The sequence below is a fragment of the Microplitis mediator genome, chromosome 11, assembly GCF_029852145.1.
Source record: "Microplitis mediator isolate UGA2020A chromosome 11, iyMicMedi2.1, whole genome shotgun sequence".
NCBI classification, from domain to species: domain Eukaryota; kingdom Metazoa; phylum Arthropoda; class Insecta; order Hymenoptera; family Braconidae; genus Microplitis; species Microplitis mediator.
The window spans coordinates 17,314,529-17,334,406 of NC_079979.1; the positions used below are offsets into that span (position 1 = coordinate 17,314,529).

General features: G+C 31.7%; 1 protein-coding gene across 3 annotated transcripts in view; it reads right to left on the reverse strand.

The window, feature by feature from the left end:
- The window catches only part of LOC130677673 (mushroom body large-type Kenyon cell-specific protein 1), a 62,842-nt gene that overhangs the window by 24,157 nt on the left and 18,807 nt on the right, over positions 1-19,878 (reverse strand). For 2 of the 3 annotated variants that reach the window (XM_057484504.1, XM_057484503.1), the window contains exons 2-7: positions 10,680-11,449; positions 5,677-6,253; positions 3,859-4,167; positions 3,517-3,756; positions 3,351-3,430; positions 143-542 (exon numbers count right to left, since the gene is read on the reverse strand). In XM_057484504.1, coding sequence (XP_057340487.1) covers positions 143-542; positions 3,351-3,430; positions 3,517-3,756; positions 3,859-4,167; positions 5,677-6,253; positions 10,680-10,825 — 1,752 coding nt within the window. In that variant the 5' untranslated portion in view covers positions 10,826-11,449. The remainder of the gene's footprint in view (positions 1-142; positions 543-3,350; positions 3,431-3,516; positions 3,757-3,858; positions 4,168-5,676; positions 6,254-10,679; positions 11,450-19,878) is intronic. The other variant, XM_057484505.1, reaches the window with a different exon arrangement.

Consider the following 19,878-nt stretch of genomic DNA (forward strand, 5'->3'; position numbering starts at 1 on the left):
TTGATAAATTTGAATGAAAGTACCAGTTATAGAGATATGTAATTATTTTAAGCTGTCAATTATTTTCTCTGATATTGTATATCGAGAGGTAGTATAATATATTTGTCTTTATAATTTAATTGTTTTCATCCCCAAAACCTACCTCATCCATTGGCGAGGACGGAGTAATTGCGGAGGCATTTTGGGTCGTATTTGGTGTAGATGGTGTTGTTGCTGTTGTTGTAGTTATTGTTGTTGTTGTTAATATGGTAGTTGTATTGGTTGATGCTGAAACACCAGACTCGTGGGTGTGTGAGTGGGTGCTAGTCAGAGACGCATCTCTTTCACGTTCCATTGCAAGCTTGTAGACCTTATTACGTAGGGTGCTTCTAGGTATCCCATAGATCACAGCTGCCCTTCTTGTTCCGAGTTTTCCACTTTGGATATCCCTAAGTGCAGCTTGTAACTCTTCTTCTGTATAAGTTCTTCTTCCACCACCTACCACCGATACACCACCAACTCCAACTGGACCTGTCAATCTTGGCTTGGCGCGGAAAGATGAACTGTTTAATAGCAAAATTATTCAAATTTTAGTTTTTAAATATACGTTTAATTTTCATGTAAAAACAAGTCATCGATTTTATTTAAATTTTTAAACCTTTTATCGGCACTTTCACAGAAAAAAAAAATTTTACTCGCGTCAAGAAATTTTTTGCATTATAAATTAAAAAAAAAATTTTTTTCGGGGCGAGGAAAAACCTTTTGAGATAAGAAAATTTTAGTCTCCAATTCATAGTGCAAAATATTTCTCGCGCCAAAAAAAAATTTTATTGTTCTGTGTAATAAAATAAAAAACTAATGGAAATTTTAGTCGTGAAAAGTGGAAAAGTTCATTTTAAACAATATTTTAATCGAAGTTTATTTCGGTGACATATCTTTTAATAATTGTTTTAACAATTTAGAGTATATATAAAGAAACGTGTAATGGCATTATCAAAGTTTTTTTTTTTTTTTTTTAAATAAACGGCGATAAGATTAAGTGTAAATGAACCCTGGGCTAACTTCAAAATCTCCTTGTCCTTCATTCGTGATACAATGCAAGTTCATTGTTCTGTAAAGCGCATTGCACATTGGTTGACTCTCAATTTATACTGATAAAAGAATATATTCAGTTTTGTAAACTTTGCATTTGGCTGGTGATATCGAGACATCCACCCGTGATCAATTACTGAGTGAATGAACTTGAGAATCTGTTTTGCTAAACATTTATTTTATTTATTTTTATATTATTCACTTTTTATAAACCGTAGAGCAAACGATGGGGGAGTTGAACCAACCGAATGAGTCTTTAACAAATTTCGAGGTGAAAGACATTACTCTCTTGTAATCTTATCGGTCAGCGGCTATGAAGCAGCTTGAGTATTTTCTATCTTTTTCTTTTTCTTTTGCCGGTTGTTGCACAACTCTTTCACTCTTTTGTTAAGTCAGGAGGTACAGATTACAGTGTAGCTAATAATAGAAGACGATAAAAAATTTTACGCGCAAAAATATCGGAATATGAAAATTCACTTTACAAAAGTGATGCAATTTTTTTTTCTACAAACAATTTATTGGATTTTTACGCGAGTAATAAAAATTCAGGTCAACACTTTTAATTATTTAAGTTTCGATACTTTTTCATTATTTTTAGAAATAAACTAAAAAAATTTTATTTCCGAAATTCCATGTATTGAATTATTTTAAACTCTTGGAAGTTATTTAAGACGAGGTATTAACGGAAAGTTTTATTTCTATCTGTATACAGATTGAAAAATACTTCAAATGCTTCTTTTTTCTTAGCAGACTTAGTTAATGTTACAGCATTCTCGCAAAATGTTTTTTTTTTTTCCAAAAGAACCAAAAATATGCTCGCACGTAATCCACTATTCGTTAATAATCTATTTTAGATGTCTATATATATAGATATATATAAAAGATAAATTACGAAAATGCTTTTGAAGTAAAACACCAGAGGATATGAAATGAAAATCTTTAAAAACCTCTAATGAGTCGGAATATATAAACCACTTCATACGACAGTATTTCATTTAAATTATTTTTTTGAACTTTTAATAATTATTGGAAAACATACCGAGAAAATTGTAAGTTTTTAATCTTGAACTCTGAAAAGGGTCATACTGAGTATAATTATCTTCTACTTTTTTTTTTTAATTAAATCAAAGTTTATATAGGGTAGAGGTACCGTTTTTGGTCACTTTAGGTCCAGTTTTGGACACTTGAAAAATTAAAATAAAATAATTTGTAATAGACCCAATAACATAATCAATTTTTGAAATATGTTTAAAGATACTTCTATCCTACTACTAAAATGAAAATTTTATTTTACAATTTTTCATTAATTAAAATAAAGAATTAAATGTCCAAAAATGGAGCAGTGGCCACAAATGGTAGGTCTACCCTATTCAAAAATATGTATCTGGAGTTTTATATGAAAATTCTGAATATTTTTCAAGTTATAGTCATTTTTGGGACAGCGCGTTAACTGACCGTTGCATCGATTAAAAACTTTAAACGCGTTTTTCTCGAAACTACTTTTTTTGAACTGGTCGCATCTGTAATTTGCATAAATATCAACCGATTCGCAACCTTTTTTTTCCGCATTCATCTATTCAGTAGCTAAAGTTGCACGTAGATGATATTGAAGATTTTGATTTTTCAGGGCTGTTTGAATCCAAAAAAATGAAAAAAAATTTTTAATATGTCGCCATTTTCTTTCAAATTCAAATTTTCAAAATCCCCCACGTGGAACAATAACCCCATGCATACAGATTACAACGCGGTTTGGTTTTTTTATTTCTGATAATCCGTTTTTGAGTTAGAGATGAGACCATGGTGGGGGAAATTTTTTTGGTGCTTCACAAAAATGCTTATAACTTTGTAACAACATGATGTTTTTTAATAAAAGTTTAGGAAAATTATCTTCAATGTATACTTTATAAAACAAAAGAAACCCGATCCCCAAATTCATTTATTATCCCAGTCAAAAAAATTCCCGAAAATCGCCTATTTTTTCGATACTCACAGTGGCTACCCCCCTTAACTTACAAAATTTTTTCGTCAAATTGCAAGCAAAACGGGATCGCTAAGAAGAATACTTTACGTTTGTTAAATTTAAAAAAAAAAGAATTGAATAATTTCTTATCAAAATCTTCAGCTAAATTGACAATAACAAGACAGGGCAGGACAGGGTGGATGGGCCATCATGAGTGAGGACACTTAAGTCGGTATATATACTTCAAGTATCAAGACTTAAATATCGATGGCTTGATTTTGTCTAGACTATTTTAAAAAAATAGAATCTAAAAACTTACGCAAATATGCTTTTAGGATCCAACCCTGTCGGCATTCTCAGAGGTATTTTTTGTTGTTCTAACACAGATATATTATTTTCCTAAAATCAAAATTTCAATTATCATATGCATAATTTCAATGATAATTTAAATATAAACTAATCTATTTAAATTTTTTCAAACAAACCTGAGAACTTTTCGGTTTCGCTGAGAGATCGAGTGGTTGATCGGATAACTGGCCGGTTTCTTGAAGTGACTGTACAACCATAAGGGGTGTTTCTCTAGGTGGTAGACACCACTGTGGCAATAAGGTCGGGTATGTTCCACTGAGTGCGGCTGCAACCACGGAGGCTGCCATCGGGTCGACTTGCACAGACATGGGTGACTCTGCAGATCTCGAACTACCGCTGCTTTCGCTTTGAGGACTCTATTAATAATTAATAAGTATACGTTTTTAATTTTAAAAAATAACTTTGAATCATTAGGCAAACGCTGTTTACTGTTTAAAGGTCAAAAATTAACGACTCACAAGAGGTGGTTGGTCTTCGTGAAGTAATTTTCCATCGAGACACAAACAACACTTATCTAGAGGTTTCCAGTCCTCTGGTGGTGGACTTGTATGCCGATGGAAAAGTAACGGAGGACAACCTATAGATGGTTGTTGTTCTTCTGTACTTTCTGCTGTTGTTACTAATTTGTTTATTTCTGAATCTGTGACGCTTCTGATTGTTTCTCCACAATTCACCTGTAGCGGTAATTCCTGGAGCTCTTCTTCTTTCTTTACCCGCAATAGACACGGCGTTACTTGTATTTGATTCGATAAACTTTCCGTCTGTTCCTATAAACCAAAAATTAACTGTCGTCTATTTCTGCTTTAAAATTTATTATCAATTGGATTCGTCTTATTGACTCACAGTTTACAGATTACATTTAATTTAAAATTATATTGAAACTCGTTGTTAAAAAACCTATGATTTATTTGAGATTTAAAAAAGTTTATGTACCTAAAGATCGGAACATTTTGGTTGCGTGAAAAACGTTCCGATCTTCAGGTACATAAAAGTTTGTGAATCTTCTACAGTTTTTGTAAGATTTATCTGTCTTACTGTACTTATTTTTAAATGTATACTTTATTTGAGTACTTATTTTTCTTTGATACATACTATCCACTTTGTACATATGAATAAACTTGTATACTCGCTAAGTGCCACTAACATCATCAAATAAAATGAGATGAATGAAAAAGACAAATAAACAATACAATAGCCGTAGACAATACAAAAGTTCTTCAAGCATCAGATTTTGGAGTTTTTTCTTCTTCATTAATATTTTTATTGCCAATTATTTTCTAATATTATTTTTTAAGTTACGGTTTATTTTTTTATTCGTATATTTAAGGAGACTTTTTTTTTGTTCCATTGCATGAATGTTTGAGGAGCGTACTTTTGCAAACTAAGTGCGAAGCGTTATAAGTTTGCCCTATACTTGGGTCAGTGAGAGAATGTGATTCAGATATTTCGGGTTGGGTTTTATTCCGTGCCACAGACTATATTTTTCCAATTATCTGCATTGATACGGGAAATTATGATGTGTGAATCCAGTCGAGGCAGATCTATTTCTAATCGATAGCGCAGCAAATTCAAATAATTTACCAAGGAAAACAATACTTTTTTTATAGATTCTACAATTTTTAAATTTCCCGCTAATGAAATTTTCAAAAAGTAGAGAAGTTATTTGTTTTGGTCCGAGTTTCCAGCAGATCTCGACGTTTTGAGGTCCTAGGAAGCTATTCTGACTATTTTCAAGATGATGTCCGAGTGTAGATATGTGTATATGTACGTACGTATGTACGTATGAAAATAGCGGGAAGTTTTAGGGCTGGTCCGCAGAGTCAGGCGGTTTTAAAATTTTTTTTATTGAAACTAAGGGAGAAACGGATCCGCATCTCGCGGGAAAAAACTGGTCACTTTCTACCTGCTATATCGCATTGGTATGAAATTGGAGTGTTTCGGCTGCACGCAGAAAATTTTATAGTAAAACTTCTCTGGAGTTAGGGTAAGAGCACCAGTACCCAGCCCCTAACCAGTAGCCAGCTGGTCATATACTTTACCATTGGCTCAAAATATATATAGATATATTTTAACATGAGGTGGCTAGTTACTGGTTTGGGGCTGGGTACTGGTGCTCTTACCCTACACTATTTGTTTCGGTAATTTTTCAAAAAATTTCATTACACTGCACTTTAAAATATAAATATTTTTACGGCAGTCATTATTGTGATCTACTTGCAAAAAATTTTTGTAGGTTTCAGTTTAAATTTTGACAGTAAAAATGGTTAAGAACTGACCTTCGTTTCTTTCGTATCTGTAGGCTCGTCTTTTGCACCCTTGTTGTTTTCTCGTAACGGACTGACAGGCGTTTTGACCTTTTCGTCTTCGAGATTGAGTTTTATGTCCACACTCTCTGAATCGTTCTCGTTGTTTTTCTTCCCGTTGCTTTCGTCGTCTAATCGTTGATTTGAATGCTGTTTTAAACTGACAAGAACTTCTCCATGTTGCAAAGACTCCGGGAAAATACCGTTTTTGTCTACTGCCGCTTCGACCTTGACCTTTATGTCTTCGGGTTTTGAACAAAGCTGATGTTCGTCGTTCTTGTGATCGGTCAGTTGTTGCTTTGTAACTATTGATTCTGGTGTCGTCGTTGCCGTTGGGCTTGGGCCTAATGATGTTCGATGATGGCTCACCTGGTTCAAACTCCCAGTACTTGAGTCGCCAACGGTTGAAAACGTCGGATAGAGCCGATGATGTGGCTGCGTAGCTGATTCGCTCCGAGTGCTGCTGTACAGGGTATCCTGATACTGCTTCCATCTCCTACGGCCCATCAACTCTTCTGCTACTCGTTCCAGACCTGTGATATCACCGGAACTACATCAAATAATCATAAGCACACTATCTGCTTACTTAAAGACTCATTATGTCAAATTTTTGTCTATCTTTATAGAATAGAATTCATTACCGCAGTATAAAAGTAGTGTAAAAATGTCTTCAGAATCGAAAGAGAGTCCCGGGTCAAAAATAAAACTTGATTCATTCTCGCTTCGCCTTATTTATTTCTGAAGTTATCGATTTACCGACGATTTTTTGATAAGATCTCGACTTTTTCGACTTAAATTTAATTTTTTTAAACTTTTTGAACTTTTTTCATCTTAGTTTCAACTTATTCGTCTTTACTTTGAGCACGATAGTCATTCACATTACTTTTGACTTGCTAAACCAAGTCGAAAAAAAGTCATTTATTCGCCTTACTTTCGCCTTAATATATAAAAATTATTTCACCTTAGTTCTGACTTTTTCGACTTATAATTTAAGTCGAATAAGTCTACATCAAGTCAGTTTCGACTTGATTTAGACTTTTTCGCCTTACATTTGAAGTCGAATAAGTTTAAACCAAGTCAATTTCGACTTGATCTTGACTTTTCCGTCTTAAAATTTAAGTCGAATAAGTCTAAACCAAGTCAATTTCGACTTGATTTCAACTTTTTCGTCTTAAATCGTGACTAAGTAAGCCAGTTAAGTCTAAACCAAGGCGAAAACTTAATATATTTCATACCTCCGTAAAAAAGTCGAGTTTGTCTTGTGAAAAACGGCTCCAAATTTCGACTTGGTAAACCAAGTCTAAATCAAGTTTTATTTTTGACCCGGGTAGCCTCAATCTAGCCTCATCGAACCCAAGTAAACCTCAATCCAGCCTCACTGAGTAAAGAAAACATTTTGAGCCTCAAATGAACCTACTACTCGACTATGTAATTTAAATTCGATTAGTATTATTTGAGGCTCTTTGATCACCATTTGAGGCTCATTGACGCTTACTTGGATTCGATGAGGCTAGATTGAGGCTAGATATTTTGACCCGGGGTATTTGACTGATACTGCGATATTTAACTAATTTTCTATCCTTTAGTTTCTAGGATTCGGTATAATTCATTACACAGAAAAAAAGGATTTCTTGGCGCAAGAAATATTTTGCATTATGAATTGAAGACAAAAATTTTCTCTGAACTATAATACTAATCAATAAATCACTTATTATTTGTAACCAATCATATTATCTTCAAAGTAATCTTCGTTGATCATAGGAATAGAATATCAAGTGTTACACAACAACTAACAATTACTGTACTGCCGTGCTAAGCACAGAAGCGGTAACTTTACTATGGTATTCCACTTCTGTGTTTAGCACGGCAGTATACAGTTTGTAATTTTAAAAAAGCAGATCGGTAGAAGTGAACGATTTGTAGAGAAAGCGTATAAGAATACATCACTTCAATTTTCCAAAAGAGACAACGGATTGACAGACAGAGTACACTAGTATAGTATTTGCGTGCACAAAAAAAAAAATAATTTCTTGGCGCTAAAAATTTTGATTCGTCCGACTAAACTAAGAAAACAGAAACTAATATTTTGTATTAATACGCTTATTTTGAAACTTCAACTATTTACGGCTTCAAGACTCTTTTACTTAAGATTTCATAGAATGTAAAAATTTTATTTAAAAATCGGTAAAAAAATAAACGCCATATATAAATATTACTAATTTTAATGAGTGTTGAATATTTTATTTTATACTTTTTCTATCGCATCGCGATCTATTCGAAAGGATAATATTGCAAAGGATGTTGGTTTTAATAATTCTAATTAAAATGCTAATTATCTGACACTACACTTATGACAGTTTAGTTCCATGTATGATGACAATTAAAAGAATATATATATATATATATAGATACATATATATCTATATAAACACGCATGCTAATAACCGATTTATAAAAATTCTCACCTAAATTATTTTCATCGATAAAAATAATGTTTGTTACGAGTTAAAAAAACTCTGATAAAGTTTTACATTTTAAAAATCCGTCACAAATACACTACACTTAAAGTATCTTTTGTTTATTTTGTTTAAAGCGTAACACTGTATTTGTAAGATTTTGTTTCGCTTGCTAGACAAATTAACAAGTGAATTTTAAGGGTTTTCACATTTGTGACGATAAAGCGTATGGTCGATTAGACCAGCGGAAGATGGAAACGTGTCGAGAGGAAACAGAGACTCGAGAAAGACGAGGGGAAGAAAGATAACGGCAGTGAGTGGGGATAGTAAATGTAGAAGGGATACAAGGCCGTGGAGGGATGATAGGGTGCATTTCGGGTTGACTGAAGGGGGTTGAAGATAGAGGCATTGCTGGAAAGAAGGGAGAGATTTTGTAAAGTAAAAGAAAAGCGTTTGGGCGGCGGCTTGTCCGTGGTCAAGGTACGTGGTTTTGCGCAGCACTTCCGCTCAGCCGACGCCCGTGCGTCTCAACGTTATTCGATCATTTCAATTCCTATTTTATAAAACATGACAATAAAATTTTTCATTTATCAAAATCTAAGTAAAAACAAATACCACATGGAGTAAATTGCTTACCGGTATTATACTAATTAGTTTCATATATTTATTTCTTTACTTTTTCATTATGAAATGTATTAATGAACATAAATACTACTAATCAACGTTTTAAAATTCTAATATTGTGTAGCATTAAATTTACTTGGAGTTATTAAAAAAATTTAACATATATTCATACTTTCATATTTATGGTTTACAGTATCTCACTAACTAATGAACTAATTTAGATGGTTCTTTGTGACAATCGAATCTCTAAAGTTTACAAAACTTCAGATCAGAAAAATTCAAATCAGTTATTTGAGAAATTCCGCGAACAAACAGGTGGACAAAGAATTATTCGTACGCAAAATTGATTACTTTAAAAATTATTTCTTTAATTGAGAAAACAACTTGAACTAAGACTCATTTTGAAGAAAACGCTTTTTTTGACCAATTAGTTAACTTTTTTCTATGTATAGAGCCGCACTGAAGAGAGATAGTGTTGAGTTTAGGGAGTTAGAGAAAAGGCATAGTCAGCCAAAAAGCATTTGGCATTCACTACTCGCAACAGGTCTCTTATTCCACACGTTTACTTTTATCTATTTTCCTAGCATCCCGTCACGTTAAAGGAAGATACATCCGTATTCTTTACAGTTTTATCACTGAGAAAAAAATAACTTTTGAGAAAACAATATTTTTTCGTGTAACAAATCGATATAAATTATTGCATTATTAATTTCATATCTAGCGGAAGAATCATTTTCTTGCCAGCAGAAAATCAAACTTACACTACTGCAAAAGAAAGAGATCAAAATATCTTGAAATAAACGTGGGTTTTTTTCGATTAAGAAAATTATTTTGAATTATACTTCAAATTTTTGCACCAAAAACTAGATTGAAAATTTCTAATACCATAATTTTTTTTTCTCAGTGAATTTCAATAAACTTCAGAAAAAAAATTAAAATGCGTAATATAATTTTTAAAAAAATTTTGACAGACCGCATGCTTGTATATAATGATTTTTTCCCAATTTAAATTGTATTCTGATAAGACAATAAAATATTGGTTAGTGATTTGTCGTTCAATATCAATAAATAATCAAATTGATGACTGTGAAAACAAACTTTTATTTAGTTTTTTACGCAATAATATTTTGAATTGTATTCAACACTGCGAGCGTATACTATATAGTATGGTATACAAACTAGTGTGTCGTGTTATACAATAGATTAAACGAATAAAGTATCGAAATTATACATATTTCTATATTTTTTTTCGAAGTTTATTTTTTTTTTAAACATCTTGTGTTTGCAGTACTTGTATAAATAAAAGTATTTATACACGTAAAGTATTCTAGTTTGAAGTGCTGTGGTGTCATAGAAACACCGGACTCAGTTGGCCATATAATGGACTTTAAAATAATGTTTCAAAAATTTCTAAGCCATAGTAATTTTTGATACATATTTTTTTTAATTTTCGTTAGGTGACCAACATACCCCAGTGTTACTGTGACGCCAGATAATTTCAAAGAAGAATAATTTCTTTGTGTGCAAAGGTACACAGAAAACAAGGATTTCTCGGCGCAAGAAATATTTTGTACTATGAACTAAAGACAAAAATTTTATTAGGACTGGAAAAAATTTCTTCCCCAAGAATTTTTTTCTCACCTCAAAAAATTTTTTCTTGCTCCAAGAATTTTTTTTTATTCCCAGAAAACTTTTGTTTTCAATTCGTATTGCAAAAAATTTCTTGGGAGAAGTAAAAATTTTCTTGTGAGTAAAAATGTTTTGCGGCAAGAAATCTTTTTTTCTGTGTATGTGCATTGATAGATAGAACATTTTGACAAAAAAATTAATTATTTTTTGGTTATTTGATTCGAAATAAAATAAGACCCGAAGGTCTTATTTTATTTATATACTTACCGACTACAAAAACCATATTCTTTGTCCATCGCAGCAACTCTCTTCGAATATGTCTGCGTTCCTGTATGCAGCGAGCATAGGGACAATCCGCCATTTTCAAAATCACATCTTAGAGTATAGATATGGCCCCTGTGCGGGATGCGCATGCAACCAATATTTTATTGTATCCGTCTTGAAATTAATCGAGGTATTACTTTTCTGTTTTTCTCTTATTTTTATTTCCTATAATCAGTAACTTATGTAACGATGTTACTTTTATATTTTCATTTTTTTTTTTTTTTATTGAGAAGATAAAAGTCTGATTATGAGCGTGATTTTCTAAAGTGTCTGTCCTTCGATCTAGTCACAAATTTCAATTTTGCTGACCGAGTTGAGAGACTTATAATCGGCCAGTGGTGGCGCGGGAGGAGAAAGTGACAGATATTTTTGAGGTTCATTAATGGTATATAAATGCGTTAAAGATAATATCTTTTATGAATGTGTTTATTGATGCTTTCAACTATATTAGTTACTTTCTCACTCCCGCGCGCAACTCGCTTATACATTTGATAACGTGAGTCGATTTTCCAACAGTTTTTAAGCAACCTTTTCTTCTTCGTCGTCTCCTTATTACTTGCAACTTAGATCTCTTTCCTGCCGTAGCTGCTGTTCGCAGTTCTGGCTCTTTTAAAAATTATTTTTCTGTCTTATACTTTCTTTTATTGCCCTGCAATCATACGATTGCATCGATAGTGTAATTTACTAGTGATATTGAAAGAATCCTGTTTTACCTGAAATAAAAAAATTAATACGTGATATAGAGTTTATATATAATGTTAATAAATTGATACAAATGATAAGAAAAATCTATGATATTTAAGTTACAAATTATCTTATTTTCAAATAAAAAAATACAATTGTGATAATCGACTGAGAGTGTAAACGAGGTCCGAAAATTTCTGCGGTGAATTATTTAAATAATTTTTTTATCACAACATATTTTAAAATAATTTATCGATTTTAATGAAACTTACAATAATCCAAAAGGTTCGTTTTAGTTTTATTGTTATAACTCAAGAACTTCTTGATCGATAAATTTTTGAATTAAATTGAAGTAACTTGACAGCATAATATAGCATAACTTTTAGCTCAATACGCACATATGCACAGACACACACACGTAATAAAGCCTCTACATACATCATACTTGGAAATTTAAATTCTTAGAAAAACGAATCTTAATTGATGGCCCAAATTATAAACTCTACTGGCCAGGAGAGATCTTGAGCAGGTAGAGATTGAAGGAGACGTTGCTAGACAACTATATATTTATGTACAGACAACGTGTAGCACACACGTTAGTTAACTCTCAAAATAGTTTAGAGTAATTCCTGTTTTAAAAATGTGAGCATCTATTCAAAAAACGATTTTTTACCGCGAAACTGAAACCGGTATGCACTTTTCTTTTATGAAAATTTTTAATTTTTTTTATAGAAAGATAAGAATAATTCAAAGTATAAACTTGAGCATTTATTAAGGTAGGATATAAATTCGAAGTAAAATAAAAAATATTAATAAATAAATGAGTTACACAGACGACGCAAGCGGTAAAAAGTTGCATGGGCGTTTTCGTATAGACAGAATTACCAGAAGAAAAGAGAAGAACGCGTCTAATATGTAACAAGAGAAAAAGAATTGGCGATCAATAGGTAGTAGCTAGGTGGTAAACGTTCTTCCATCCATCTCTGTTACCCATGGTCTTCTCCTTTGTCCTTTCTACCTGCGCAATTTTTTCGTTCTATACCCATCCGCGAGACACCGCCACATCTGTGGCGATAAACGACCCCACGGTGCTAAGTTACCTTTCATTTCGTATTCGTACCTACACCTCATTAATGTTTTTTCTGTTTACTGTTTATTCAACATGTAAATAAGTGAATTAAATATTAGTTGATACTTTTAGCATCAATAAAAATGATATACAATTCATCAAATTTTAAATAACTTTGTTCATACAAATGAATATTCATTACGAGATCTTATTTTTGGATGAAAATAGTGGCAACTTTCAGAGACAACCCAGACGGTAAAATTATTTTGTTCATATTTGCTTATAATTCGCCGTACAATCAAAAGAACCCTTTCAGCTAAATTTCAACGCGCGACCCTAAATTTCTAAGATTCCTATAAAAAGTTGGTTTTCCCCGATAATCCTTTTAAAAGGTTAAGCTAAGAAGACATGTGGAAAGATATCAAATTGCCACAAGATCATCTTTATGCACATGTCTTGTTTCTAGTCCGTGCTCTTTCACACTACCGCTTACTTCCTCATACTCAAGTTATACTTCACAGAGTTTGGTATTTTTCATTATGGTACTTTAAAAACTACAGAAGGTGAGACTGTAATTAACAATGACTGTTACTGAAAGTAAATGTGAGTGCATTGTTCTCTCACTGAGCTTAAAGTAGTGAGAGAAGTATCAGCAATCTCTTCAACATTCTGAAATACTGATACTCGTTGGTCCATTTGGACTTGAAAATATTGATGAGCGAACTTTATAATATATGTATTGATATATGAGATATGTGAAAGATGGAATTTCACAAGAAAAAAAATGTAATATTGTTATGAAAATATAAATAACCAGAATTAATTAGCTCAATTCTTGTAACGGTCTAAGGCGGGTAGTCGATTAAAACATATATATAGGGGAGGGTGGGGCAGAGCGGCCCCCCTGAAATTTTGATAAAAAAAAAAATTTTTTTTTTTTTCGCCTAATTACTATAAATCCGATATGTTTGCGCATTTTTAGCCCTACGCATGACATTTGGGGCAAAATGGACAAGCCCAAAATTTTGAAAAAGTGATTTTTTCATATTTTTATCGTCAAATTAAAAAAAAATTATTATAGGGGAGGGTGGGGCAGAGCGGCCCCCCTAAGCCAATTATTATTTTTTGTGGCTTTCAACCATAAGATCACTTTACTTTTGATCTATTTCGAACAAATTTATGGACATTTTGCCAAAATTCTGAAAAAAATTTTTTTTTTTTGTGGGGCAGAGCGGCCCCCTTCAAAAAGTGATAAAAAAAATTTTTTTTTTCGTTTTTTTTTTTTTTTAAATTGTTTTCATCATTAAGAATGTATTTCTTTCTCTTGACAACTATTTTTGGTTTTATATTACTCGAAAAAAATTTTTTAAAGCGTAAAAAATCGTTCACTCTCGATTACCTTAATTACTAATTGTTATTTAATAAAAAAAAAAATCAATTCTATAGTTTTACTTTATTTCAAAAATTTATGAACTAAAAAAAAAAAATTTAATTTTTATAAATTTTTAATGACCAAATTTGCCTCTTACATAAAGAAACGGCCGAAAAATATGAAAAAATAATTTTTTCGGAAGTTTCGGCTGGTCCATTTTGCCCCAGGTGTTATGCGTAGGGCTAGAAATGTGGAATTATACTAATTTTTTTTTAATTTGACGATAAAAATATGAAAAAATCACTTTTTCAAAATTTTGGGCTTGTCCATTTTGCCCCAAATATCATGCGTAGGGGTAAAAATGCGCAAACATATCGGATTTATAGTAATTAGTCAAAAAAAAAAAATTTTTTTTTGGTCAAAATTTCAGGGGGGCCGCTCTGCCCCACCCTCCCCTAATTCCACATTTCTAGCCCTACGCATAACACCTGGGGCAAAATGAACCAGCCGAAACTTCCGAAAAAATTATTTTTTCATTTTTTTCGGCCGTTTCTCTATGTAAGAGGCAAATTTAGTCACTAAAAATTTATAAAAATTAAATTTTTTTTTTTTAGTTGATAAATTTTTGAAATAAAGTAAAACTATAGAATTGATTTTTTTTTTTATTAAATAACAATTAGTAATTAAGGTAATCGAGAGTGAACGATTTTTTACGCTTTAAAAAATTTTTTTCGAGTAATATAAAACCAAAAATAGTTGTCAAGAGAAAGAAATACATTCTTAATGATGAAAACAATTTAAAAAAAAAAAAAAAAACGAAAAAAAAAATTTTTTTTATCACTTTTTGGAGGGGGGCCGCTCTGCCCCACACAAAAAAAAATTTTTTTTCAGAATTTTGGCAAAATGTCCATAAATTTGTTCGAAATAGGACAAAAGTAAAGTGATCTTATGGTTGAAAGCCACAAAAAATAATAATGGGCTTAGGGGGGCCGCTCTGCCCCACCCTCCCCTATGTTTTATATATTGCTTCCGTATAAATTTGAATCTATATTATGTATTCTTGTGGATTAATATTTTGTTGAGCATTTTAACTAACAATTGACTTTATGAATATTTGCTTGTGTTAAGTAGGGGAAGGGGGGGGGGCAAAAGGGGGTACCCCCTAAATTTGATAAAAAAAAATTTTATATTTTAAATGGTTTTTAAACATTTCAAAATCACTTCTGTAAATATAATTAAGCGTTACTTCGAATTTTTTTTGGTAAACTTTTTCAAAAATCAATTGTCAGTTGAAAAATATTAATGACGTTTGTTTTATGATAAAAACTATTAATAGTATATTACACACCTAGGGAAGTAAAGTTAGAAATGTCTCAGATCACATGTAATTGTTGGCCGAGGCGAAGCCGAGGTCAACAAACATGTGATCTGAGGCTTTCTTATTTACTTCCCGAGGAGTGTATACTATTTTTCTCCTCGACGGAGGCGGAAAGCGGCAACTTCGTTTTGCATAGCGGGACGAAAGTTGACGCTTTCCGCCCGGAGGTGAGAAAAAATTTTTTTTCTTCTTTTGTATCCAATAAACATGTAAAATATAATTTTTCTTCATGTAAATTACTTACAAAAAAATTCAACTTAATCAAATTCGTGTAAAATCCAGAAATTTTTTTTTTTTACCTTTTTTAGGGGGAACCCCACTTTGCCCGCAGAAAAGAAAAATTTTTTTTTTAACGGTAACTGAAAATTTCTTCTGTTTACTTTTGAGTATCATTAAAAAAAAAAAAAATTTAGCGTATTTGAGTCCTCGAAAACTTGGTATTTCCTTAAGTACCCCCTTTTGCCCCTCCCTCCCCTATCCAAAATTTGGTTTTTTATGGGTTTAAGTTATAAAATATTAAAATGTACAGTATGTTAGTACTTTAATTTTCGTTTTTGACTTCATCATCAAAGACGAATCATATTCGTTTAGATTGAGTTTTGCGGAAGACGTAATGGTTAATAGTATTGCCCTAAATCCACCTATGCGGACTCATCAGTAAGGTTGATGTTGACGTATCCTGTCTTATACTATATACCCTACTAATACGACCCGATCCGAAACACTGTAGCGGACTCCATTGTGTTAGCCGGGTAGTAAATAGAGGCAGATAGCAGTCATATCACTATGTATGCACCTAAACAGTTTGGAATTGTGTATATTCTAAAATGCTTAAGTAACTGCGGTATGTCTATTTCTACTTATTCAAGGTTTAAAAATTATTTTTTAAATTTTAGATCTACCTTATGTTATACTTTATCGCCCATTGTACAGTAATACATAAATTATGTTGTTATTAAAAGTGATTTTTTATATGAAATTTGACAATACAATGAATTATCAAACCTATTTCCAATTATGATACCGAGAGTGAGCCATAGTCGTGATTTTGATACTTTCGACTTGATAGTTCGTTAACTTAAATTTTCGGCAAAAATTAACAACTTCGGTATCGGTCGCTCCATTGCTTTTTTCGATTTATACACAAAAATTTGCTAAAAGAAGTATATAGATAATGATGACGCGTATGATTTCTGCCAGCGATAGCGTTGTAGACTGCGAAATTAGTCATATTCTACATTTATAGATAGCGTAACAGGTCGTTACGTTAACATATATTCGTTAATTCACATACTTTATAATATCAGTTTTATCTAAATAATAATTTTTAGTACCGTAGGATAAATGTTGGCGTCGGTCCAACTCACTTTAGAAAGTTTCGCAGTCAATTTGAGTGTTATGAATGAGGCGGGGTGTGTCAGGGTTTCTCACTAACGATTCCACTGATACATCCAGAATGAAATCTAATACTCACAGTGTGCTGAAGTAAGTTACTTTAAATATGATTTAGTACCGAATTAGGGTTTAAATTTGTACATAGTTAATAATAAAATTGACTTAACAATTAATTTTGGAACGATTAAATTAAATTTATCTGACTCAACACGTGGTTCTAGTGTAGTCTCTATAAATACAGATTTACACGGAGGAAAATTGACCTAAAAAATGAACGAATTTTTACTGCGCTGTCGACCAAATTTGAAACAGGAAGTTGAGTTGTCAAAACATTATTATGCTGTACTACAAAATAATTATACATTTAAAACTTATTGGTAAATTGTAATGACAATTATTTGTCTACAATAGGAATTATAGTAGAGAATTAGAAATTTTTTAGGCCCACAATAATAATTGTAGAACAGCATAATAATTTGTGGGCAAGTCGACTTCCTTCTCCAAGTTTGCTCGACTGCATAAAAAAATTCGTAAATTTTATCAACAAAAAAAGAAATCCTAAAAGAAAAACTAACTCGTAGTTCATCTGGAATACATATGTCAGAGCATTTGAGCGAGAATAGTATACTCACACTTTGTTAGATCTTTTCACATTTCAGATGTGACTAGTAGCTAGTTGTGAATTTAAGTGAACTGTGAAAACAGCTAATTTCATTCAAATAAATAGATTTATTTGAAACTATTGAGAAGTATTTATTGGATACTAATAAACTTTATTTGGATGAAATAAATATTTTTCTCCTCGACGGGCGGAAAGCGTCAACTTTCGTCCCGCTGTGCAAAACAAAGTTGCCGCTTTCCGCCTCCGTCGAGGAGAAAAATAGTATACACTCCTCGGGAAGTAAATAAGAAAGCCTCAGATCACATGTTTGTTGACCTCGGCTTCGCCTCGGCCAACAATTACATGTGATCTGAGACATTTCTTACTTTACTTCCCTCAGTGTGTAATATACTATAATTAAATCAAATACTTTCGACTATTTGACTGAACAAAATCATTTATTTTATTCAAATATATCGATACTGCCATTCTAATATGTTGTATCCCACATTTGGGAAATTTTTTAGGAGACGATAAAAACGTTTCACGGTCGGCAAAGAAAATTATTTGTAACATGTTTACATCGGTATAACTTACAAATTTATTTTCATGTTTTTCATAAAATACAGGCATTTGTAATGAATAAATAATTTTGAATCATATGCTGTAAGAAGGGCCAAAAATTATGCATAATTACCTTCTTACTGATGTCGTTAATTACTCCCGCGTCGAAATATTAGACGTAAATTGAACGTTCTTAACGTTTTAAACGTAAATTGAACGTTTTTAACGTTTTGAACGTAGATTGGAGTATCATAAATTGAAAACATATTTATCATAAAACTAAAACTCATTTATACTTCCAATAAGAAAATATAAGCATATACCAAAAAATTTTTTTCATCGATTTTGTACTCCTGGATTATAATCACGTCAATTCCCTAAAATTTTGTCGTCCGCTTTTCTGGCTCTTAAATAAAGAATTCGTATTTTGAAAAAAATCTTTTTCAGTTTCATACTTCTATTTTTAACACTATATATGTATATCTGTTCATATATTATGATTTCAAGGTGATGAAAATTGTGATTACAAATATTGAAATAAATTAATTAATGTTATCATTAAACTAAAATCATAACTCATGAAATTACTAATTTTTTATGAACCAAAATACAAAAAAACCGTTCAAATTACTTTTAAAACGTTAAGAACGTTCAACTTACGTCTAATATTTCGACTGGGGCTTCCTTAAAATTAACTTAAAATTGAAAATGTTAAGCGTGACTGAACCTATGCGAATGTGGGATACGACTTATAAGAATGACGCGAAAGTCTGCATGTGGGATACGACATATTAGAATATTTATTTAAAAATACTAAATAAACAATTTGACCTCTAAAATTTTTACATAAGCTGCACTTTGTTACAATGAGTAAATTTTCAAGAAAAATGAAAATGTCAAATTTTGTGGGATACGACGTATTAGAATGGCAGTATCGATATACTCGTTCATTTGGCGCTACGGTCGCCACCATTCAAATAAAGATTTTCCAACTAAAGTGTACTTGAAGATCGGAACGTTTTTTACGCAACGAAAAAAAAACAAAAATTGGAAAGTAAAAAATCTACTGGATAACTAGATTTTTGAAATGTTCGCAAATAGATGTTGGTAAGTCAGCCAAAAATCTCGGGCCACCCCGACCACCAGACTACCCCTCAAGTAGTCGAATTACATAAATTTTTTCATTTTCGTTGCGTGAAAAACGTTATGATTTTCAGGTACATCAACTAAAAATAAATCTTCATTTCATTCAAATAAATGCTTTAAATAAGCCATATCTTTGGGTCAAATGAGTGAATTTATTTGTCTCAAATAAATATTGATTGAGTCCATTCAAATATGGGATTTATTTGCACGAAACAAATCTTATTTAGCTCAAATAAATTGTTCTCTCAGTGTGCGAGACACCCAGATAAATTAATGATAAAATTAAACATACAAAAGCCTCTCAGGAGGTAGAGGGATAAACGACGTTCTCTCACGGTTACCTATAGTATGTCCACCATGTACGTAACTGATATTATGCGAGGGATCCTTCAAGCCAACACGACGGAAATCAAGTCCTAATGTCCATTGGGCACGAAATTCTGATGATTGCAGATTTGGTTCAACAAACATATATATAAGATCTTATTATAACGATTTATTATCGACCTCCATCCTCGGGAAATGTTAATATCGAGTTCAATCAGTGCATGTTTCCATACAAGAATCATTTAAATAATCATTGATCGGAATAATAACCGAACTTTTATTATGAAAAAGACAAAGACAAAAATTATACATTGAAATAAAGAGATGATGAGATATCAAACGAGCTACATTATGTCACAAGTATACTAATAATATATATGGAATCATTAGTAAAAAAAGATCAGATAAAGATTAACTTACAATTAATTTTTTTTTTAAATTAAAAATATTTTTATAGTCATAAGACTAAAATAAGCTGATATTTACTCACAATATGAGATTCTATTTAACACTTTTTTTTCATTGTATACTAGTTTCATTTGTTATTCTATTGTTAATGAAGAAATCTTACGAAATTGTAAAAATATAAGAAAAGTACTGAGAGCA